Raw genomic sequence first — 24,972 nt, forward strand, 5'->3', positions numbered from 1 at the left:
TTAACCCGCTTCCTCGTTTGTCGCTTTTCCACCCGCTGTGCACACTTCTTCCTGCACCGCATCCTCCGACTCTCCTCCATCCTTTGCTTTAAGTGCAAATGATGAGAGCCCGTTGCTTTCCCTCATGCATAATCCTAAAGGCACCGTCTATGATGAGATAGAGATACACGCACTTTATTGAGACGCATTATAAGAAACGTGAAGCCTACAGCAGATCTATCATTTCTATTTAGCACCGTCTGAAAATGAAATGTAAAGAAAGGCATCAGTTCTATCCAAATATTTAGTGCATCTCATTTTCTGTAGAAGTGCGTGTCTTAATAATTACCTAATACTTAAAAAACACTTTTATCGCTAAATATATTTATCGCGAACAATGAAAGTTGTTGTGCAAATATGGAGAGGCTAAATGTATTTTTATGTCTTAAAATTAATTATTTAATTTCGGAAAGGCCAAGAAAAGTTGATGGAAGCAGTAGAGAAAATGCTCTTCTAATCTGCGCCAAAAAGAGCATTTTTGGGGTACTCTTAATTCAATAGGGTTATTTTCAGCTACACAATTATTATCATTTATGTATTTATTTAGTGGTTGTGTGTGGGTGTGTGTGTTTCGATTTGACAGATATGCCTAAATTAATTTGCATCCAAATCTGAGATGGGCTTAGCGGTTTCGCGCTCGAACAGGTGACGTGACTCTGTTTACTCACCTGTTGCTGGTGAGGCAGCCTCGCGCCCTACAGGTGTCGCCTCGCGACGAACAGCACGAGCACGGTGAAGTGCAGCGCAACGCACAGGAAGCCCTCCTTCAGGTGACCCCGTCCGCTTACCACCACAGTCCCTCTGTCCCCGCAGCTGTAGCCGACGTCCGCCCGCTCGGCCGCCCAGCTTTTCTCCAGCTGGTCCCCGATCCTCCGCAGGCGCGACGCGAGCAATTGAGCCACGGAGCACGGCGAGGGTCGACGGGAGCTGCAGGTTGAGTCACCTGGAAGCAGCAGAGGATGGTCTATCGGCAGCCAGCACATCTCGTCTTCGCGGCAAAACGCACGGTCTACTCAGTTTAAGTCTTGAGGATACAGGACCCTCCTTCTCTTTTTCTCAGCAAACCTTTACAGTGTTTGCGTCCCCCCGTCTCCCCCACCTCTCTCACTACTGTATTATTCATTACAGTGTCACATGGTGTGGGGTTTACATCATCTTTTCCCAAAAGAGCGATGCAATGATTAACTCTTGGATCTCTCCTGTTTGGTTTTATCTTGGGGAGTTTTCTGCATTAGCACAATTAAATTCTTTTAAAGTTCTAATAAAAATTGCAAAATTTTTCTAAAATGTGATCATCCTGTACATATAACTATGTAATACGAAATAATAAATTTTGTATAAAAACAAATTGCCAAAACGTTGCCCACAAATACAATATATCTCCCCCTGCAATCGACGCGTCTATAATAAAAATGCGGAATTAAAAGTTGGCGGAACTATTGCACATTTGCTCGCTTTCCCTCTTCGGACTGTTTATACAGAAGGACGTGCTTGTTTTGTGTCGGTGTCGTTCTGTTTTTTTTCCTAACTCGTCTGTAAAACTACAAAATATTACTTTATAATGTTGAAAAAAAGTTAGATTTTCAGCGATGACAGAAGAATATGGCAGAGAACGATCTTGCTGCGTTCAGGGAGCGTTGGAAACGAGAGTTATCGAGTAAAAAGGGGGAGCAACGACTGGTTTGTGCGCCTTCCTCTTCCCGGGATATTGATGATCAGTTAGGCCAGAGAGACTTAAAAAATCTTAACAAAGCCGATAGTCATTCAAAGCCAGAAGAAGGTGGTTGCGCTGAGCATGAAAGAGGTGTTCGTGTAGGGGGTAAACCTGCTGGTGTTGCTGCTGCCGCAGAGACAGAGGATCAGCCTCAGTATGTGTCCATTGCAAGAAGTTTGCTGGATGGAAGGACCAGCCCTCTGTTGGACAGAATTCAGGAGGAGAGGAGCAGGAGAAAGAGGCAATATCATAACATGACTAATGTCTGCAGCGCATCCTTGCAGCAGCAGCCTCAGGGAAAGGTCAAGAAAGAAGAAGAGCTGGTAGACCAACTCATTCAGGATCTGGTATGAGAGCGATAATGCACATCGTCAGATGGTACTTGACCACAGTCAGCTGGGTATATAATGTGTGTTTAATGATCTGTTTTGCAGAATGAAGTCAATGACATTCCCTTCTTTGATATTGAGTTGCCGTATGAGATAGCTTTGAAGATATTCCAATATCTCAACTGTGCAGAACTAGGCCGATGTGCCCAGGTAAGCAGTCTAAGTAAGAGACTGGACAAAAGTCACCTCAGGGGTGCAGGTCAGTGTTTTCATTCACCAGCTCCAGAATGAATCTTAGAGGTTAATCAGGTTTTTCACAAGACGACGTTGTAAGGCCTTGTATTCACTGGAAAACCCTGGTACTGTAGTTTTCAGCCAACAGAAGGGATTCATTTGATTAAAAAAGTGTTTGCATAAATAGGACATTCACACACTTCAAAATAAAGTAAATTGTCCAATTAATGGGACAGGAATGGACATATGCTTATCTGGTTACTTTTGAGTGTTCTTTGCTATTTTCCTGTGAAAATAGAGCTCTAAAATGTGTTTAAATGAGCCACAGAGAAATAAATCATTATTTTATTGAACTGCTCGCTGACTTAAGTCTTGCTTAAGTGAACGAGTGGATGATATTTCATTTCATTTCATTTCATTTATTTATTTCATTTATTTATTTATTTCACACTTGGTACAACAGTTCAAACAAGTTCAAATAAGTGTGAAATAAATAAATAAAACGAGTGGATGATATCAAGGGGTTATTGCAAGTATCTATGTTTCACATTCTAAAAAGGGTTTTTGAACCTCTACTTCAGATGAACAGTTGCACACTGACAAGCGTTACAATCTGGCAGGGATTCAGATTAAAACAACTCTGAGGCTAAAACAAATTATTTTGTTGCACAGGGACCAGAAATCTTCAAATGGCCAAAACCGCACCCTAGCTATACAATAGTGATGTGTTGTGATTTAAAAAGTTAAGTTCTTCATTTGTAGCAACAGATACTGAATTGCTTAGGGCAGCTTTATTTGCCTTTCACGACTTAATTTGGTACAGATTAATAAATTACATTTTGTGTGCCAGACCCGCAGCATGTGACGAGTCCATTTGGCAGTCAGCCGAGCTTGTTAAATAGAAATAAGTGATGCAAGCTCTTAATGTATGCTGACTCAATCCACAGTAACACAGTTTAATCTTCTCTCAGGTGAGCAGGGCATGGAGAGTCCTTGCAGAGGACTCTGTTCTGTGGTTCAAGTTGTGCGTGAGGGAGGGTTACCATCAGAATGCCAGCATGTCTGACTCGCCCTGCTGGAAGAGTATGCTGCGAGACTGCAGGAACTCTTCTAAAACGGTGCGCTTCAACTGGAAGGTGAGCTTGAACTACTTTACTGTGGCGAAACAGATGCTTCCATCCAGCAGCTACATCCACTTTATCTCGTAGAAGTAGAGGGTCCCACTTATGGGAGGGAGAGCGCCAACTGTAGCTGGCATAGACTCTGGACAGGTTCTCAGTTTGTGAAAGAGGATGTTCACAAACCTCCAACTCCTTCACTATGTGCAAAAAGCATGAAAGGAAGTTGAGGTAGCTATCAAGGTTTGAGTTTTCCTTTTCTTTTTTTTCCTTAAAACCTTTTATTAACTTTTTTTTCATTTATCGTTAACATCTCTTTTTGGGTCACAGATTACTTATAAAGCACTGTATTTCTTAAGGACATATTCTTCACTGTGCAAAATTGAAGAATAAGTCAAAAGACAGTCTTTGAATGACCTACAGATTCACAAAGATTTCATTTTTACTGCATTTCATCAGCGGACTTTGCACAACTGGAAAAGCCGGTGACAAGGTGACCTAGATAACTGCCTTTCCTGCTTTCTCAGAAAAAAGGCAGACTTTGGGAAAGTGTCTCCTGAAGCACTTACTGTTGAAAACTGGGGCCCATTAAAATGTGGGACATTATGTCAATATGTGATACTGGGACAGAGGATGAAAATCCTTTGCTGTCATACATAAACTGGGACATCGACTTACCCTACTTGTATCGTTAAAACTAACAGACAGACATGCACTCACACTTGCACCTACATTCAAAATATGATCACCATGCCTGTCTTTGGACTGTGTGAGGTAGCCAGAGAAAAACCTGCACAAGCAGAAGAACATGGACACTATACAGCAAGGCCTTTACAAGCTTTCTTTTGTAAAGCATCACTGCTTCACTTCATTGGGAAATACTAATTGTTACTGTATTTCTCAGACTGATAATAGTGCAGAACTGACAGTAGACGAGCTGCGCGTCTCTCATCTAATAAAATATATCAGTTTTCAGCCAGCCTATAATTTTCACCTAGAATCGAGTGGGATCCATCAGCCAGCTGCAGTTCGAGTTGGGGAAGGTGCTGTGTGACGTCAGCTCCTATGACAACTTCGTCTTAGCTGGGTAAGTATCAAGGATGCATGTAGGACGCTTCTGACAGCCGATTAATAACGATGTTAACTGTAACGTTGACTCCTCATATACTCAATTCTTCTGCCTTGTGCTTCTGTCTCTTTATCTTGTCACATGTCTTGGTGTAAATTAATCTTGATCATAACCTTTCTGATTCTTTACTAGGTGTTTAATTAAACATGTATGACTATATGTCTTATTGCAGTAGTTACTGACAGTCCAACACATTTGGTTTTCCCTTCTTAGAGGGATAATTCATTTAAAGTCAACTGAAGAATCAAGTGAAGCAGGTAGAAATGTGCTTGCATTAACACTTAAGTGACGTCAATTTCATGGGATGAGACAGGCGATGATTTTAAGACTATAAGCTGGTAATAATTTTCTGGTCAAAGATTTGGAACATGTGATAGTTAACAGTGTAAATAAATTATTTTCTAACATTGTTACCAAAAATTAACACGTAAGTCAGTACTTATCTGATGTTTATTGTTTCATTTTTACAGTTGAGATCAGTTTTTCACTTATTATTTATTAGTATTATTATTATTATTTTCACCACCACCACCACCCCAAATTTTGAGAAGCTTCAGAGGAAGAGGGTGGAGTTGAAGTGGTGCAAAAGATTTTGAGACTAAAGAATGTGCACAGACGGATGCCTTAAGTATCCATATGTATTGCCACATTCAGTCGCATGCCATTGGCCCACATGAGTGTGATGTCCACGATTACCATTCGTATAGCTCACAGCACTGACATTTACAAAAAAGCCTTAAAGCCTCCCATAGGTTTAGTTGCCAGGGGGGCTAAACTGTTAGTGGACGTTCTATGTGCCATCTCCCAATTCCAGTTAAGCATAGGTTAACAGGTTTTTAGTCTGTTAACCTATGTGAATATTACATTAATTATTGTAAAATAATTTATTGATTTCATTAATGAAACAATTGAATGTTATAGTTAAAGAAAAGAAACACGCTTTTCCTTTGAAAACTTGCAAAGTGACTCATGTCTGTTGTCACATTTTGACACTGTTGAATGTCTTTCTAGAGAAACCCACAGGTGCAGGTGGTTTTATGTACTTTGTCTGTTAACAGATTTTGCTGTTAGGAAACCATCACATCAAGATACAGTCACCAAACTACACATGAATGTGGTTAAGATAAAAATAAAGGCCAAGTTAAAAGAGCCATGATAATGTACTGAGGACTCGGGGAATTTAGTCACTGGTGTGATTCAATCAAAACGAGTGTCTTTATGGTGAGGGAAGGGTTAAATAAATTGCAGTTTAAATAAACTAAAACTGCCTTGAACTAGTTGGCTGAGACAGTGATTGATTGTGAGTGGCCAAAGGGACCCGATAAGGCCTCAGAAATTTGGAGCATCTCTTTAGAGTGATGCGATTAGAGTCCCCTCAGTCCTGCTGTGTCCCACTGGGGAAAAAAAGCACATGTAAGACACATAAGACAAAAAAAATTGCATTTATGAAATAAGGCACCTTGCACAATGTTAACATGCTTTTAAATCATTCTTTCTTTACTAGTGCTATTAACAAATTAACAACATCAATACTTTTCCCATTATATTAAAAGTTAATTCAACTAAGGTAATTCAACTACTTGAATTTGTTTATCTAGAAAGGAATCAATGGCCGTTAAGAGTAATCAAAAGTGATTCAATTGTCTCCACTAAATCTTATTAGAAAACCAGTGAAATGAGATTTGGCACTTAAAAAGCAACATAAGACGCTGTCTCGTTAACCCAACAGCTCTTAAAGTCACACAGTAACATAGAGGCCGGATCTCCTGAGGCTTGCGTGAAGATTGCAGTAATCAGTGCACAACTTTTCCTGTACAAAGTTTTTGATGAGTTCCTTGGATGTGATTCAACATCATCTTCCTCCTGTTGATAGCTGGCATTGTGCTGATGTACCAATTAAGTCAAAGTGTGTGTCCCAGTTGCTTACTTCCTGCCAAATCCCGCTAAGACAGTCATCCATGCACATCACGGGTGCTCGCATGAACACCCTGTGTCAAACTTGCTGTGACTGCGTGACACACTGCGACTGCACACTTGTTCAGACATGATTGTATCCGCAGAGGTGGTAACTTTGGCAGTGTGCTGTCTGCTGTAGAGAGAGCTCATTGGCTTTGGCGAAAAAAGAAAAAAAAACAGGAAAGAGGAGGGTTTGAGAGTTTTAGGTGTGATGGGATATAGTCAGGGCTTTTCCACTAACTTGGAGTTTGGTGAAATGACATGAACAAAAGGTCATGTTCCAGTCTGTTGAAGAAATTGTGCTACTAGAAATGTTATTTTTGAGTGAGCTGCATGAGGTATTTTATGATCAATTAATCATTCTTACAAATAAATTTACTTTTGTGTAACTAATGTTAACTTAATCCCTGAGGTCTACATTGGTGTGACCCATTGATTGGATTCCCAATAAGTTAGATTGGTTTGGCCCTGAGTTAGGCAGACAGCATCAAATGTATAAAAGAAAATGAAAGAAAAACTTCATTTGCTTTATTTTTTCCTTGAAAGACTAAAAGTGGAAAAAAAAAATCACCGAAATCTAATTTAAGCTTAATTTTAGCATCTGGTCTTGGGTTATTAATTAGTTTGTTGATAGATAAAAATGTATTTCATTAAAACTTTTGAAGAAAAACTGGTAAAGTAATTTGTCAGACAATTTACCAAATTAAAAGTTTTTAAATGTGAGAATTTCTCTAATTTTTGTAAATTTGTAAATTGCATACCAATCAATTATCAAGCACTGTTTGCACTCATTCAAAATCTGTAGCTTAGAAACATCTTAGGGCTTAAAAGAAGTGTATAACTGGATATCGTCTGCGTAGCAGTGGTAGCAGATGTCCTCAGAGGGGCTCAAAACATGCTGGAGGGGAAGTGGATATATTAAGAACAATAAAGGCCCCAGCACAGAGCCTTGTGGCACACCATAGGACAGGGACGTGGAAGATGACCTGTATTTAGAAACTGCCACAAAAAGTAACGTTCATACAGATCCAGGCAGATCCAGATACACCGACCCAGTATTTCAGCCTTTCAAGTAGGATGTGATGGTCAACAGTGTCAAACGCCCACGTGAGATCCAACATCACCAGAACAGAACATTTTCCTGCATCGTTTTGGATCAAAATGTCGCTGGAGACCCTAAGAGGGGCTGTTTCAGTAGAATGGGTTCTACGAAAGCCAGACTGAAATTTGTTAAGAATATTATGTTTGTCTAAAACTGCTGTAAGCTGCTTAGCCACAACCTTTTTTTAAAATCTTAGCAGTTAGCAGTAGTTTTGAAATTGGCCTGTAACTGCTGGTAAGAGAAGGGTTTAACTTAGGTTTTTTTTAAAGGGGGGTGTATACCAGCATTTCTAAAATAAACAGGGACTTTACCAGATGTCAGAGAGGTGTTAATTATGGTGAGCACACAGGAACCAATAGAATGGAAAACACTTTTGAATAACGATGCAGGGAAACAGTCGAGTGAACAGGATGATGCTTTCAGTGAGTTAACTATTTTTACCAGCTCAGGTTGTGAAATGGGTAGAAAATGTTCTAAAATAACAGGCCGAGCTGGCGAGTAGGAGCTGACAGTGCATAAGCTGATGGGGAAAAATGATTTCTTATATTACTAATTGTTTCTAGAAAGAAAGAAAGGAAAATTTCACAGTCTTCATTTGAATAAATGGGGGCAGCAGGTGGAGCAGGAGTAATAATGTCAGTAATCGTGTCAAATAACACCTTAGGATTACCTCTGCCCTTTGCAACCAGATAAGAGAAATTTGCAGCCCTCGCATCTCTAATTGCATTGTTAAAAGAAACTAACAGATCCTTTAAGTAAAGGACATGAACATTTAAATGAGTTTTCTTCCACAAGCGCTCAGCTTTGCGACCATCACGTTTTAAGCAGCGAATATTGTCATTTAGCCAAGGTGAGGACTTAGAAACAGAAGCTGGTCTCATTTTAACCGGACAGATTTCATACTGAATGGAAAGACAATGCTTATTTAATAGATCTGTTAAGAAATCGTTTTGAGGGGATAGATTTAAATTAAAAGCATCTGAGAAAGTCCCCGCTGTCAAGGAATTTATGATTCGAGAAATAATCGTCTGGCGAATACAGTGATGATTAGAAATAAAAATGTCACCAGAACAAATAAAATCAATATTTAAACCCAAAGTAAAAACAAGGTCCAGTGTGTGTATCACTGTGTATGTGTGCATTTCCTTGAACCGTATTGTTTTTTTGTATGCAGGTCTGTTTAGATAGAGCGATCCCAGTCTCAGTGAAAGTATACTTTTAAATAAATGATCAAATATTACTTCATTTGTAGTAAGACAGAAGTTTTAGAGCTATGATGTATAAAACACTAAAAAAGGAACTGAAAACTGGTGGTGCGCAAGCTGTCCTGGAAAAATGGGGCGGAACGTTTGTTATTGTGTCGCCCAAACAACACCATCGTAATTCTTGAAAGATCATGTAACAAAGGATGAAAACAAAATAAGTCAGAGTGAGCAAAGGAGGAGGGTGTGAAAGGGGAAATGATTCAGGCGCGAGAGGGTGACGTCAGGTGTTCTCGAAGGTGGAAACTTTTCAACATGCTGTGAAAGAAATGGTCAACAAAACTTTCCTTACACTGACGAACTTTCTGCGTGTTTGGATTTAAGGTACACGTCTGGTGATGTGAGGCTGTGGGATACCCTCCACTGGGACTCAACAGCTTCGTACCTGAAGGCCAATAGTCTGTCTGCTAACACTGAGCCGAGACCACATGTTAGTCACGTCCAGGTCAACGGCACGCTGGCTGCTGCTGCGTATGAAGATGGTCAGTGTTTGTGTGTGTAGTGCAGTGGTACCTCTTGGGCAAAGCATTGCAAAATACACACTATGTATAACTTCAAATCAAAAGCTAGGCAATCATTAGTCTTTTCAATAAACTTTTCTTTATCAAGCCTAGAAACCTACGGATAGATGCACTTGTAATTTCTGTACATGATGCCCTTTGTTTATCATTTTTCCTTATGTGATAAATGAATACAGTTAGTAAAAGACTTGGGGACTGTTTTTGGGATAGGCTGTGTAGACCTGTGGAGCACAGAGACAGGTGGGGAACCCATCTACCACTACCAGACTCCAGGGAGGATCCAGGTTCTGGCCTTAAGCCCTGACAGTCCTGTCCTGATCTCCGCCACTGGATCAGATGTTCGGCTTGACTGCGCAAAAGACTGTGGCTACTGGAGGACAGTATGCCAGACTCAGCTACCCAAGACTGTGAGTCAGGGTTCTTCATTTTTATCAGATGACACATTTTAATGTGTAATTATGTTAATTAATAGACTGTTGCTTTTAGCTTTTCTCTGAATATCAAGTTGGAAATTGGCTTTCGTTGGGGTTTGGACTGTGGAGGAAATCACTTAAAGTACTGGTTATTTATTTAGTATCCTGGTAGTTTGAGTTCACAGGCATAGTAGTAGGGCTGTGGCATTTATGTGGCAGGTAGGGAAGGACAAAAAAGACCAAGGTGACATGATCAAAGAATTAAAAAGTGCAGTGGTTAAATGACTTCTTGTACGTAAGTGTACAAGTAATGTACTAAAATGCAGTTATATACTTAATAAAGTCGCTCTCTATACTGATGTATATGTAAAACAAATTGTGCATCCATCCTGTCTAATCTCACAGGTAGAGAGCATGACTTTAGTCCCAGGTAGGGACCAGCAAAGCCCGTTGGCAGCTCTGGCAGCAGGGGAGTCCATGTACCTGTTGGACCCACGGGAGGAGGAGCCATTGATGCTCCACTCAGTCTATGGTCATCCTGTTACCTGCTTGGATGCCTCAGAATCCCATGTTGCATTTGGGGTGAAGCGCACAGGCTGGGCCATGCATGACGGAGGGAACAAGGTGGGTTCAACTTCTCTGTACAGTTCCCATAGAAAATTAACACATATCTTTTAAATGTACCTTAATTTTAATCAGTCTAATTACACCGTTTCTTCAGAAAACCACAAACTGAACCCTGGTGCTTTTTTGCTATGTGATGTATGTGGCACATGAAAAATCAAAGTTGAGTAGGCCTTAATGTTTATAAAGCATTGCAAAGCTTCAGAAGGTCGTATGCTGCCAGTCTGCTCTTGGATGAAGTCAGTAATAAACAGTACAGTAAACAGTACAGCTGCCCATGATTGTCCAGTTTCTGACTATGCTGATGTAGTGTGAACAGGGAATTATTATTCTGCTAATAGTGGCAAATGAACCATTTTCTAGTCCAGTGTAAAATCCATTTACTCAATAATAAATAGATTTTTTTACTGGGAGAGTGAATTATTTTATTAAAACTAGGGGTTTTGCGATATACCAGCATTAACAATGATTATGACATTTAAAAATAAAAACACATGTAACATTTTGGTTTTGTAAAGCTTTATGCATGCTCACACACATGCACACATATCAGGTGTTGCTAGTTAGTGGGGACATCTCATAGACATAATGCTTTCCCTAGCTGCTTATCCTAACCCTAACCATCAAAAATGAATGCCTAACCCTAAACCTAACCATAACCCAATTGTAACCCTGACACTAAAACCACATTTTGAGTGTGAAAAATGCCTTCAACCCCATAGACACCTGGATTTTGGTCCCCACGAGGGCTGGTGGTCCCCACCTTTATAGTCATTATAGTAAATTTCAGATTTTGGTCCCCACCAAGACAGTAAAAACACACACACACACACTTTTGTTATAAGTTTTATTTCATGTGCCCAAAAACCAAATTTTTATGGAATAATTACTTTTATTGCTATTCAAATTTTATATTCTATTGATCATAAATAAATAATCATGTAGTGATTTTATTTCAGCTCTCAGTAAAAGCTATAAAAGTCAACATAAAGCACATTGTTATAATGATACATCTGCAACTCTTCACTTGACATATGCAATTTTTTTTTTTTTGGAGAGAATAAAGTGATTATCCACAGTTTTTTTTTTTTTTTTTGGCCATTAATTTACATGCTGTGTTGATGATTATTTAAGCCATTATGAAGGGCACTCTAGTATGTATGTATGTATGTGGTATTGTAATCTAGTGTTTGTATGTTAATGGAATTGATGGAGCTGTATCAAGGTTTTGTGGTGGGTGGAATTGAAAATACTGCGAAACACAAATAAACCTAAACAAAACCTTGAATGTCGACCAACTAGATGGAAGGCCTCTGGACTCTGCAGCTGGATTTTAAATGTATAAAAAGCTACCTTGACCTCGCTAATTGAAATGGAAGGTTTCCATCAGAGTTAACAAGGTCAGCTGTGCTCACAGCAGGTGCATAATGAAAAAATGGGAAGTTGTACGGGGTAAATAATTTGGTTTGTTTAAATGGAATGATGCATGTTTTGTTGCACAAATATAATTTACTGAGTGAAAAGCAGTGAGGACAAAAGTTTTGGCTTTAAGCCAGTGTCAGTTTTAATCACTGGCTTGTAGCTGGAATACCAATCTTCTCTTAGAAAAAAAAAAGAACAACATTTTGGGGAATAGATTCATTTTCCCTTTTTAAATCTGGTCTATACTTGGAACTGCTTCTGGTTTTTAGGTGCTCTGCTCTGTGTGTAAACTTTCTTGTGCGTGTGATCACTATTACTTGATGTCCCTTTAGACCCCCTGGGTCCCTTTAGAAATAATGTCATGTGCCTGTAGGGGATTAGTTTATAGCATAAATAGCTAGCCTAAATAATGCAAACCCTCTCTGGACCTCTGCTCTTAATTACTAGAGCTTTAGGAGCACCTTTTGTGGAGTGTTGTTCTTTGATCTGTATCTGTTTGCTTCTAATAATACTGTGTTTCTAAGGACTCCGTGTACCTAATTGACTCTTAAGCCATTACTTAGAGACTACAAATAGCCATGAGACAAACTCATCTTTTGGGATCTGGGGACAACTAGTGAGCAGTTATTATGTGTTTAGTTTCACTTCATCTAAATCATGATAAAGATTCAAGTAAACTGCTTATCAACACAGTACTATCCAAAGAAGCCAGTCTCAATTAAATGTGGTGGTGGAGCGGTAGCTGTAGAGCTGTAAATACCCACTGTGTGTGTGAGTGCACACACCAGTTTGTTGGTGACTTATTGCTTTTTGGCAAAGATGCTACACTGACATCATTCCTGTTAGAAGTCACAGCTGGAATGCTGTAGCACTTTTTCAGCGACAGCACTAAAGCACCACATAGTGGACCAAAGAGAGACTAGCAGCGAAACCTTAGTATATGATGATGCTCTCAAATAGTATAGAGACTGACATTTAGTTAAGCATTTGTTATTTTAAGGGTGTCACTTTTGTATCACTTAATTAAATCCACCAACCAAGAAGGTTATCTGATTGATTCAATTAATATATTTCTGTTTGTTTGTCTGATTGTTAACAGAATCTTTCAAAAATTATAGCCAGAGTTGGGTGAAAAATCTTTCCTGGGGTAGAGCTCAATCCAACTGGAAAGTGGTTAACTTTTTTTTTTTTTTTTAATTGGAATTTTGGAAGCATTGAAGCTGAGGCAAAATTAGAAATTTCCTTTCGTATCTTCACAAAACTCTTTAACTGAAACAAGAAAAACTGGGAAACATGCTCTTGATGTTCTCAAGAAAATATCACAAGCTAATACGGATGGATCCATGGATGCAGTCTCAAACGTGCTGGTTTTGATGTTTCTGTATTTAATTTTAAGCTGAAATGATTTGTAGAAAAAATATTTGTAGCTTGATAAAAGAGGAAATTGGTTTTATAACTGAAAGCACTCTTTGCTTCTTGCTTTTCCAGAGTGAAAATTATCTGTTTTTGTCTCTTTTTGCTTCATTTTTAATTGATTACTATCAGTTTTAACCAGCTTTAACATTATTCAGTAAACACAGCTAGTCTCAGACAGTCCAACTGAGATCATATTTTTTATCTTCAGCTTTAAAATTGGTTAAAAATTTTAAAGCTGGTTAAAAATGAAAATCAAAGGTTCCTCTCCCAGTATGCACTTCCTTTTAGATCTGATTAATTTCACTCGCAGATCAGATACATGTGGTCTTTGGTATCCGATCTCAATTATGTCATTTCATGATTGGCATACCTCGTTGACTAATTAAAATATCTTACAAATGTAATTAACTTGTCTGTCACTCCTGTCACGCTTCTATCAGCAATTTTCATACTGTGAAAAAGACAAAGCACAATTTGGCTGCAACCATTAGTTATGCCTTTAGTAAGAAAACATATGGTTCATTAAAATCTGTTAAGATACATGGAGGTGGCAACCGAGGAAGTCATGTAACACCTTTTTTTTCTAGACAGAAGAGTGAAGTATTTCAATTTACAGCATTTACCCATATAAAACTAACCGTGCTGACACGTTTCTGTTGAGCTGACTAAAACACGTTGTGTGACTTTATTGAAGTTTTGTTGGAAAATCAAAGTTTGTTTTGTGTTGATCACATCAGAGATTATCTCTCACACGTTGGCTTGCAACAGCTTTTAGCTTGCACCTTTTTCTTTCTCTCTTTTTTTGTAAATCTCCCCTCCCCCGTTTGTGTGTGTGTGTCTCTGCGTGTGTGGTTGAAGCTACTCTCCAGGTCCTCATTACTACTCGTCTTCCCCTTGCCATTGGACTAGGGGCACCCTGGCATCTGCCCGGCTTGTGGCACTGCATTCAGCACAGGCTGGCTTCTTCACTGGCAAACTATCAATCCTCTGCAGTGGATCTACCGCTGAGCTCAAGTGCTGTCTGAAAACCTGTCATCTGCTTGTTGCCCAAAGTTCAGAGGGCTGGTTAGATGGGCTGTGTTTGTACAGCATGTACAAATGTGGGTTTTCTATATTTATATAGAGAACTACTAATCGGTCAGGACAGAAATTGGATCATTAAGGATCATTTGCTCAATAAAACCTGAAATGGGTTCCTTCCCAGGTAAAAAATAATAATAATAATAATAATAATAATGATGATGATAAAGTCTTTAAAAGAGCCCAATAGCAATTTTCAGCCACCTGTGCACGATTAAGTAAATATTCTGTAAGTATGCAAATCTAAAAAGAGCAGCATGGCGTGACATCTGACGTATAAATGTAAATTCCAAGCCTAGGGGATGTTGAGTGGAAGATCAGTCAGATCATTGAAGATTTGCTGGGTTTTAATTACAGTGATTTACAGTAAACTGTTTTTGGACTGCAATGTCTGGACAAGGAAAATGCCGGCATTTCCTGCAAAGTAGATTTCACAGCTTTTATTAGAGAGAAAAAAAAGCATTTCAGCTCTGAGCAAAGTCTGTAATGTGAGTGTCTACAGAAGTTTATTGTAGTGTCCAGGCTCTGACATGGTCACACACTACATGCATACACAAAGCCCTACACAGCGGAGATTGAGGAATGACAATAAAAACTCAACTGCCCATCCTCAACTGAGACTTGAGACTAGAGTTGGGAACCAAACACTGTGCAACTCTTCTGTTACTGTGTGACTCTTCCTGCTCTGTACCCCATTGCAGTCTTAAACAATGGGAAAATATCTGCATTATCTCAGTAGATGAAACGTGCCTTTTTAAGTTGGCCAGCAGTCTCTTAACCATAAACCACTAATGAGCCAAGAAGAATAACTAAACTGCTTTTTTTGTGATTTGAGGTTCATTTTTCTTGTTGCTTTGCTGGTTTTTGTTTGTCCATAGAAAATTCAGCCTCAATCCCAACCCTCTGTACGACACTGTAAGTGTTCACAAAGTGAAATGTGAAGTACAAGTCTTAGAAAGTGTTGGTTGGAACAAACCTAACAATATGTGTTTGATCCAATGCGCTCACATGTGTCTGTCCGCATGGTGTTTAAAGCAAATATAGAGCTGAATCCAAACAAAAGGGTGTGGTCCAGTAAAAAAGGCAGCAGTCTGTAGGTTTTTTTTGATGGATTCTTTTGTTGGAACGAAAACCAACAGAAGGTTGAGCTTCCATGTCACAGGTTGATTTCCCATTGCTGGTCTATGATATGACACACCAAGCCAGTTTCTGTACTTTTGTACAGATTATCAAAGCATAAAAGATTTTCTTTGAGGTGTAGTAGTAATTACTAAGCTTTTCATCTTTTTAAAAGCATACAGAGTAATTACATAAACATCCCAATACAAGCAACTATTAGAGCTGCTTTTGTGTGGAAGCCTCACTGGAGATTCATCTAATGCATTAACCTAACAGCTTCTCTGTCGCCATGCGATTATCCTTTCTCTGCTGCTTTCTTTTAACTGCCTGTAATATTATCACTAAACAGCTCCTTTGCCTCCCTCAGCGATTATTTTAGTGGGCGAGGTAGGCAGATATTTAATAGAAGTATCTTCCAGAATCTGCAGTGATTCATTGTGAACAGCATGCTTTGTGCCCCCCCCTCCTTTCTCAATTCATGGTACCCCCTCTTTTCTGCTGTCCAAATCCTATCAAGCTGTCATTTCAAAGTCCGGTGTGATTTGGGTTTTGCCCCGGGGTGGTGCACAATTAAAGCTCTGCTTGGCCCAAATAAGGGACACACAAAAACTGCTGGCACCTCCTCAAGGCTTACATCATCTTTTTCCTTTTTTGAAACTTCTTTTATGTTTCCTGCTGTCTCTCCACCTCCCCTCTCTCCTTCTCTCTCTCTCCTCTCTGTCTGTCCTTTTCTATCCCTCCTTTCCTCTTGGCCCTCTTTCGTTCTCTCCCTCCCTTCTTGCTTTCTTTGTCGTTTTAATTATTCAAAGACAATTTTGCCTGGCGGTTATCCTGTTTGTTCTGTCTCGTTTGGATGAGAAAACACCAGCCGCTAATTGACCAATTAGGCCAGCTCCAGATGACATCATTGTAACTTGTATGAGGAAAGTTTATTGCCGTCATCAAGCCAAAAGCAGGAAAGGCTGTAATTGAAGTTTTCCTTCAGGTCTTTTTTTCCCCCCTCAGTTCATCTTCATGCATTCACATAATTGGCCAAGGGTGTTTGCAGTTACCTGTAATTGTCAATTGTACAGTAAGTTAGTGCAGCATTACGGTCTATCCAGTATCATAAGTTTTACTTTGAGGTGTGGTTACATATGTATGTGTGTGTGTATAATTTATTTGAGGAAAACAAAGTGGATCAGAATGATCTAAGCATCATTCATTGTGATTTAGGCTTTAGCTATTTGAACTTGCTGATTTTTGGTCAATCTCCTGGTACATTTCACCTTGTAGGAGATTTGTGATTAAAGTTTAAAAACAATATTTTAATGGAGATAAACATAGTAATGTGTGTTTGAATATTTCTTGAAAATCCCAGGACTTAAACTATTACAATAATTATTCACCTGTGCTTTCATTGCTGCACTCAAATTAGATGCAAAATGAAGCAGCCATTGTTAGGTAACAGGAAAATGTTTTTAGCTTTGACTGTGCGTGTGCACATCAGATAATCTATGAATTGTATTTTATCTATGAATTTCACACAAAATTTTATTAGCATATGTAACTAGATGATGATGATTAACACTGATAAAAACAGTTAAAGTTGTTATATACAATAGATTCTTTTTAACTGTCTCTGTAAGGGTACAACCCACTGACAATGCACCCTTATGCAGTTTTTATATATTCCCTGGTGACACTCAGCTGGGCATGCTTGCTGGTTTTAGGAGATTTTTGTTGTATTTCTATTTTTTCAGTAGGATGCTGTTATTTCGGTTGATTTGGTTTCACATTTCCACTGTAGTGTCTTATATTGAGAGCTGCACGGTTTATTCATGTGGTTACAGTCGTGGAAGTTGACTAACTGTCATATATGAAAAGAATAATGTGCGTTCTCAAATTTCAGATCCACATCTACACCCTGGAGACGCGCAAACCGACAGTTTCTGTCGGCAACTCACCGGGAGATTTCACTTGCATCAACCTGAGAGACAGCTCTCCTCATCTGCTGGTGTGTGGGAACAAAGACAGGAGGTAGGAGACAAAAACACACATACAGGTGTAAATATACAAAAATCGTGCATAATATCAGAAACCTGAGCCAAGAATGCAAGCTCAAAGGAGTGTGCCTGTGAAATTGTTTTCTCAAAGCGACACCTGATGATGAAGCCTGGAAAGCTAAGGTTATTTGAAGTAGAGAACAGATGTTTTGAAAATGTGTGAAAAGACGAGGCTTGATTAAATTTGTGAATTTTTAGAGTACAACCTTTTATGCTCAAAAACAAGGTTTTGAAAAGCTTTTTGAGCTGAAAATTAATTCATTAAAATTTTTTAGAAGAGTGATGTTCTGTTCTTTGTCTTAAATAGACAAATATCTCGCTTTTCATTGTCTTTCTCCTCCAGTACCTGGGATGCTATAGAAGAGAAAAATTTGGCCATCTTGATTCTCTTCATTCATGTAGACACACTTGCCACATTGCTAACCTGGCTCTCCAGTTGAGAAAAAGACACATAAAAGAGCCATTCTCTACTTGTTAGTGGTGCTGCGGTGCATGAGCTGGCAGGAAAGAAAAAAATCCCTGGCGTGTCTTTGTCCAAAGCTGCCCCCGCTGTTTCTATTCAGCACCAAATCCATCTGGCTGTTAAGTAGTTGGCTGACAGCGAAAGACAGACCACATCGTATTCTTTAGGTTCTATTTTTTTCCCCTCGTCTTACTAGTTATGACTCCTGACATCCATACAAAAGCAGGAAATGCTCCACTAAAGATGTTTTGTCAAGTGTCACAGAATTATGATTGTCATAGTAATATTCAACAGCACCCTTTGAATGAATAATTCAGTGATTTACTCTTGGACTTTCTGATCAGATTTTGTCCAGAGAGGTACACACACCAGGTTGGCTCTTCCACTTTGGCCCCAGCTGATGCAGCGCACAGCCGAGGACAAATGGAAATTGGGGAAACTGAGGGACAGTCTGAAATGTTGGCCCTTCAACAGGGTGGCTTAAGGCCAGAGCCTAATGCATCCCTTCTTTTTGTCCAAATGAGTTTTGTCCCTTTGTTTTTTGCGAGATCCAAGGAGCAAACGAGGAGTCCAAATGATGGCTGTCTGGAAAAACCTTGCCATATTTGTGTAAACAGGAACAATGTAACAAAGGGAAATATTACATATATTTAGAAATTGAAGAAATAATGAGTACTGTTACCATTAAGAAGGACTGCACATATTGTGTTCAGCTTTGAGACTGTTTTAATGGCAAACCTATCCTTCAATCAAATGTTTTGTGGCACGACTTCATGAACAGCTATGCCAGTTTGAAGTTTGATAGATTTCTACATGGGCTTATCATGCTTACCTACAGAGGTCCATTCTAACCAGGAACATCTCTGACATACAGTGAAACAGTTAAAGTTTTATTGAATGGTTTGGACCAAAATATTTCACAGACACTGTTGTGACCAGAAGTTTACATTCGCTTGTAATGATTTCATTAAACTGTTGATTTTCCAGGGTAGAATGATTTACTAATCTTTAAAAAAAATTAAGAATTGGGTGTATAAGCTTGAATTTTGAATATTTTGGATTTTCTCTTTTCCACACAGGGTCAAAATTATCCATGAACTTAAATACATATATTCACTTAAATCTTTTAAATGACTCTGAAGGTTCCACAGTGTCTTTTAACTTGACATGGCCAAGTCCTTTTAACCTCGTCTTAGTGATCATGATTGACCACTAACATCTGTATATTTTTTATTTCTGGGGAGAAGCATTTTTTTTAAAGTAATATTGAAAGAAAATACGTTGTATATTGTATAATACAAATAAAAGAGTCTTGACCCTTGACTACAACTAATAGTTTCTCCTTCCTAACCTAAAAATTATTTGCAGTCACTGGATTGATAAATACTGAGGACAAAGGTAAAGTCCAAGGAATGTCTAAGAAGGAGAACTGTAGATATACAAGTTAGGAAGGTTTTGGAATAGACTAAACAGGCTAATGGAATGACCCTCCCAAAGCTCTGACCTCAACCCTACTGATATTTCTGGACTGTGCTTAAAAGCCGAGTATATGCTAGGAAACCAACCAATTTAAATAACTTCTTCCAATTCTACCAAGAGTGGTGAAAGATCCAGCCTGAATTATGAATGAAGGAGCTTGTTGATCGCTACCAAAATCACCTGGTCAAGATGCAACTTGCTACAGGACATTTACTTGAGCAAGTATACTTTAGACACTATGTGGATTACAGAAAATCTAAAATAAATTTAAACTTGTGCATCCAACACTATGCACAATACACTAAAAGCTCCAAATTACCACAATATTCATGACCATGATGAGTGCTTGTAAACTTGAACTTTTCTTCTAGAGAAATAATGCGGTTGATATTTGTGGTTTTCAATTAAATATTTTTCATTTGGCATTAAATTTCAAACAGCCATTTGTTTTCCACAAGAATAAATAAATAAATAAATCCTAATAGGATTACCATCACTCTCAGCTATACTTTGTGCTAATTAGAAAATGCTAGCATGCTTAGTCTCGAAACAAAAGAAAGAAATTTGATGTCCTTACGTCATGTCTGGGCTCGCCTCTGTAACAGAATGCAATCACTTATTTTGCCTTTTTTCCATCAATCTTTCTGAAAAAATGAATGTCCCTGTGTTTTCCATAATCAAAGACTAATGGACATCAACAACAGCACTTTACATCAGATATGAAAACCTAAGTGATTTTTGCTTTCTGGCATGCTTTTTTCACAATCCACAGATGCATATTTCAATCCAAAAATAGCAGCCTTTCAGTTGGATAAAAAATTGCTCGAGAAGCGCACAAGAAAACTATGGGTTTAGTTGGAGACCATGTTGCCCACTGCATATGCAAATGAATATTTTTGCTACAACATTTTCGGTGCAAAGGCTATGCATGGCACGGTTATATCTGGCACACACTAACACAAACTAGCAGTTTATTCTACGTTAAGGGGAGCATCCACAGTTGTGCACATTGCATTACTCCAAAATCGATCAATTTCTTTTTCACCTGTGGTGGAATTTGGTTTATTCCACTTAAATCTCTGTCTTATTGTTGATCATTTAATACTTAACCCATAATTTTGAATGAAAAAAAAACCAAATACACTTAACAAATTATTTAAACACTGTTACTCAACTTTAGGAGCCAAAATTAGTTATTCCCAGTTTTTGAGACATCCATTTTTATGGAATATCAAGCTTAGCTAAAACTACAAGACCGGTGCAATTATCCAATCACACCATTGAATTGGTTGTCTCTCTCAGGACACAATGATTGATGTCTTCTTCCAGCGTTAGGTAAATAGCTTTTCAGGGGTTAACTGCACTTCTCCCACACATCTCGTATTAGGGAGAGCTCCTCTTGATTAATGAAGAAGAGCCTAGCCAGTGACAGTTAACTGAAGACAGAGCCGCCTTCTGCTTTAGATTTATGGTTCCCCGAGGTCTGGCAGTAATGGTCAGTCCTCATTGTTTAAACGTGTGCTTCCATCACGTAATGCCACTAAACAGGCAGAACTAACTGCAGACAACAAGTCCTCAGTGCCCATTTAGCTATTTAAGGCTGATTCTTTTAAAAAGTTTGGAAGGGAAAATGAAATCTGTCTGAGTCCCCAAAGTGAATTTGATTATGGTAATGAGGTTTTGGAAGAAGGTTGGGCCTGGATAGAGTCATGTCCTGGATGCTTTCAGCTGCAATAAACCCACAATGACAACAGATGGAGCTGAGGGTCCCCTGGGCTCATGTTGCTGATAAAACCTGGAAAGTAAAAAGCCTGCTCTTATTGCTTTTATATCCCTCAGATATACCAGTAAATTAATAATAATTATCATATCATCATAAAAGCTTATTTTAACACAGAAATGATCAGAGAAACATAGAAAAGATTAAAAGAAAATCCTTGTCAAACTTTAAAAGGAAAAGAGGAAGATGGTAACGTTAAATACAAAAGTGAACAAAAATACAACAAATGAAGTAAAACTTGCTACACTTTATTAAAAAGATGAGGTCATAGTGGCAAAGATAAGTGTTTGAAAATGGATCAGAGAAAGTATCCTTTGTCATGTTCATTCTGTCACGTTCGACATATGAACTGTTTATTTACAGTGTGCAATATACACTCCCTATATGTGCAATCAAATATATTTTTACACTTTGAATTCCTTCTTATTTCTACAGTATCTGCACAACAGCAATCTTTTCATTCCAGATTTGTGTATGTGGGTGTTTTGCTCACCCTTTGTTTTTTTCTTTTCTGCTTTGTTCTTGAATATTGTTTAGATCTTTGTTTAGTTGGTTTTGGATTTCTGTCAGTATTCCAGTTATGTATTAGTTGGTAGTCATGTTTACTACTATAATCTTGGTTTGTTGAATCAAATTATGAAATAGTTGTCCAGATGCGAGAACAAATAAAGCTGGGACTAAAGTTTGGAGTGGGCCATCTGTGTTGAAAGGTTTCCTTCAAGAAGTGAGAATAGAGTCCTTTTGTCTGCAAATGAATGCACTCTTTGATAAACTGTGGCTCTCCCTTGGTATTAGACGTCCACTTCTGTTAAAAGAAATCCAAAATTAGCTTTACTAGAGTGCTATTGTACTCACTTATTTTTCTATGGCTCTTACGCTGGATCGTCAGTGGAGTTTTATCAAAGGTACCAACAATAAAGTGGCCTGTGAAGGATGTCTGACTTAACTAACTGTAGTTTTATGACAGAAGTAAGCACCTCTCTCTCAATAACTTAATATTAGTTTTGTTTGTTTTTTTTCCTTACTGTGTCTCAGGGTGAGGGTGTTCGACCTAAGAGCCGGCTCTTCTGTCGCATCTCTGTACGCCCACCACTTGGGCGTCACCTCTGTGCAAGCGGATGACTGGAAGATTGTGAGCGGTGGAGGCGAGGGATTGGTGTGTGTCTGGGAGATGAGGATGGGAGCGAAGCTATGGGAGATGCACAACAGGTAGGACTTTTTCTCTCCTAGCAAGCAAGAGAATTTTCAGTACAAACTGTCAGTCGTCAAGAAGATATAATTGTTTTTTAAACATGTTATTTCTGCTGTATCACATTATCAGTGTGGTATTTCCCTTTAACATTGTAGTAAATGTAGTTACTCAGTCGAACACATTTAACCAGTGATTGTGATTACTCTGTGTCTTCTCATTTCAGTTTCTTGTGCCACAGTTAACATAATCGTCTCACATAAATGTTTTTATTTCATGTAAATTAAATTGCTTAAGACTATGTTGTGGAGTCAGTTTAGTACCACACTCACATCTCCAAACAGTAACTTTCATTTTTGTGGAGCGTTCACTGCGTAGAAAACATTCAGCATCTTAACTGGCATCTTTTGTAGATGCTACAGTAGTGGATACGTCCATCAGCGAAACACATGCTGGCAAGAATCCGATTTATATATTTAATATTCAAGGTGTTATCCATCTTTGCTGCAGGCATCCTGTAAGGCATGTACGCTTCAACACCAGCACTCTGGTAACAGCCAACATCCCTGATGACAAGTCGCCGCGGGGGGCCTGCATCACAGATGATGACCTAACAGCTCATCGCAGGTCGTGATCTCCCTCCTACACTTTTTTTTTTTTTGCCTGGATCTCTTCTATTCTTCTACCTCTTCTATTCTTCTTCAGTGTTTCTTTTGTCTTGTACAAAAGAAACACTGAAATACTTGTTCTTTTTTTTGTTTGTTAAAAAGCTATTGACACTTTGCTCTATGGGAGGTTTCTGTCTGTCCTCCCTGAGCTTGATTTGAAACCTGCATCAACTTGGCGACCTGTCCGGGGGGGGGGGTGGGGACAACCCTGATAAGGACAAGCAGAAAAGAATGGATGGAGTGATGGTTGATTTCTTGTGAGAAAAGCGATGCAGCTGTCATTTCTGAGTCCTCAGCAACTCTGTTGAAAAACATTAGCAAGAAGGTAGTCTCACTCTAACCACAGGTAGCAAAAATCCTCAGGTGAGATCATGTTTTTGTACAGAACAGTACCTTCTTGTAGTAAGACCTTACTCATCACCTTACCAGTAATTTGAGAAATCTGTCTGCCCATCCTTCTGTCTGTTCTTGGTAGGTCTATTGGTGGACACACACACACACACACACACACACACACCTGTTCAACTATCTTAGTGAGGACCTTCATTGACATAATGGTTTCCCTAGCCCCTTACCCTAACCATTAAAAATGAATGCCTAACCCTTACCCTAAACCTAACCATAACCTAATTGTAACCCTGACACTAAAACCACATTTTGAGTCTCAAAAAGGCCTTCAAACTTGTGAGGACCGGTGAGTGTGTCCTCACAAGTGACTGTTGGTTCTCACCAAGTATAGTAGAATGCAGATTTCGGTCCTCACAAAGATAGCTAGACAGGAACACACACACACACACACAAAAACACCCTGTATCTTTGTTTGGATGAGCATTTTTCACATCTGAGCTAAAACGCGTTACCAACATCTCCCCAAAGGTGACTGCTGTGTGGCTGCGTCGCTCAGACAAGCACATTTATTGGGCTATTTTTGTGAGGAGATTTGCGTTAATGTAGTCCCAAACTCTAACATAAATCTAATTTGTACGGGCCTTTTGAATGGGTATGGAAAAAAATGACAACTGGACAATCAGTTTTATAATGTTTAATCACAATCAAAGAGATGCTAGACATGTTTTTGTAACGTCTTTGGCTTCCTTCAGTCACTCATTCATTTTGCTTGGATAAGCATTTCTTCAGAAAGCTACAGTCTGCCCTGAACACACACAAACAATCATTAAGTGATTGTTATTCCATATCCTCATTTAAAAACAGTAATTTATGATTTCCTGGAGTTGATGCATTTAGGGGATAAATGAGCTAAACTGCATGACTGCAGTTTTCTCGCAGTCTTCTAAAGCAAAGTCTAGAAGACACAGTTTCTGTTACTGATGTCAGTGTTTTGTTTTGTTTTTTAAACTTCAGACACAGAGGAGTCATCTGCCACTATGACTTCTCTGAGGACGCCCTGTCACAGGATCACATCCTGCCCATCTGCAGGTCTGACTACATAGAGTCTTATGGCTACAACTACAACATCAACCTAGCAGTGCCTTACGACAGGCTGTCTGGTTCCCATCCGTCCCAATGACACGCAGTTTTCCAGACTGCAAATGGACTTAATTGACTGTAATTGAAAAGACAGTAACATTTATCAGTTTGAACCTTTAAACTCTGTCCTTTTATTTAACAGGTCCTCTTTCATCATCCTGATCAAATCAAGGCTATTAAAATGTAGTAGTTCAGTGTCGTGTATTGTATATAACTGTTGCATAGGTATTTCTATGTTATTGTTGAATCTAGCTCCCCGATGAAACACTGGGGTTGATGTAGTCCAACTGTGCAACATCACAGGAATAAAGTCGTTTTTACCTCATTTACTATATGCAAATCATTTTAATACTTTTTCCTATTAAAAAAATTAGACACAAGC

The 24,972-nt window shown here is 38.8% G+C and overlaps 1 protein-coding gene across 1 annotated transcript; it reads left to right on the plus strand.

The window, feature by feature from the left end:
* Window positions 1–1,517: 1,517 nt before the first annotated feature.
* Window positions 1,518–24,970, plus strand: fbxw8 (F-box and WD repeat domain containing 8). Its single transcript, XM_031747088.2, has 11 exons — window positions 1,518–2,100; window positions 2,188–2,292; window positions 3,288–3,452; window positions 4,433–4,521; window positions 9,208–9,365; window positions 9,615–9,811; window positions 10,223–10,441; window positions 17,370–17,497; window positions 22,281–22,454; window positions 22,945–23,061; window positions 24,465–24,970. The coding sequence occupies exons 1-11, from the start codon at window positions 1,642–1,644 to the stop codon at window positions 24,628–24,630; spliced, it is 1,977 nt and encodes a 658-aa protein (XP_031602948.1). The 5' UTR covers window positions 1,518–1,641; the 3' UTR covers window positions 24,631–24,970.
* Window positions 24,971–24,972: the final 2 nt, after the last annotated feature.

This window comes from Oreochromis aureus, linkage group 12, assembly GCF_013358895.1.
Source record: "Oreochromis aureus strain Israel breed Guangdong linkage group 12, ZZ_aureus, whole genome shotgun sequence".
Lineage (NCBI taxonomy): Eukaryota > Metazoa > Chordata > Actinopteri > Cichliformes > Cichlidae > Oreochromis > Oreochromis aureus.

What these genes read in the sequence shown, in the direction of transcription:
- fbxw8 (XM_031747088.2), top strand. Translation starts at nt 1,642, where the DNA reads ATGGCAGAGAACGATCTTGCTGCGTTCAGGGAGCGTTGGAAACGAGAG. An exon ending in ACCAACTCATTCAGGATCTG is followed by an intron (nt 2,101 to 2,187) that starts GTATGAGAGCGA and finishes TCTGTTTTGCAG; the next exon opens with AATGAAGTCAATGACATTCC. An exon ending in AACTAGGCCGATGTGCCCAG is followed by an intron (nt 2,293 to 3,287) that starts GTAAGCAGTCTA and finishes ATCTTCTCTCAG; the next exon opens with GTGAGCAGGGCATGGAGAGT.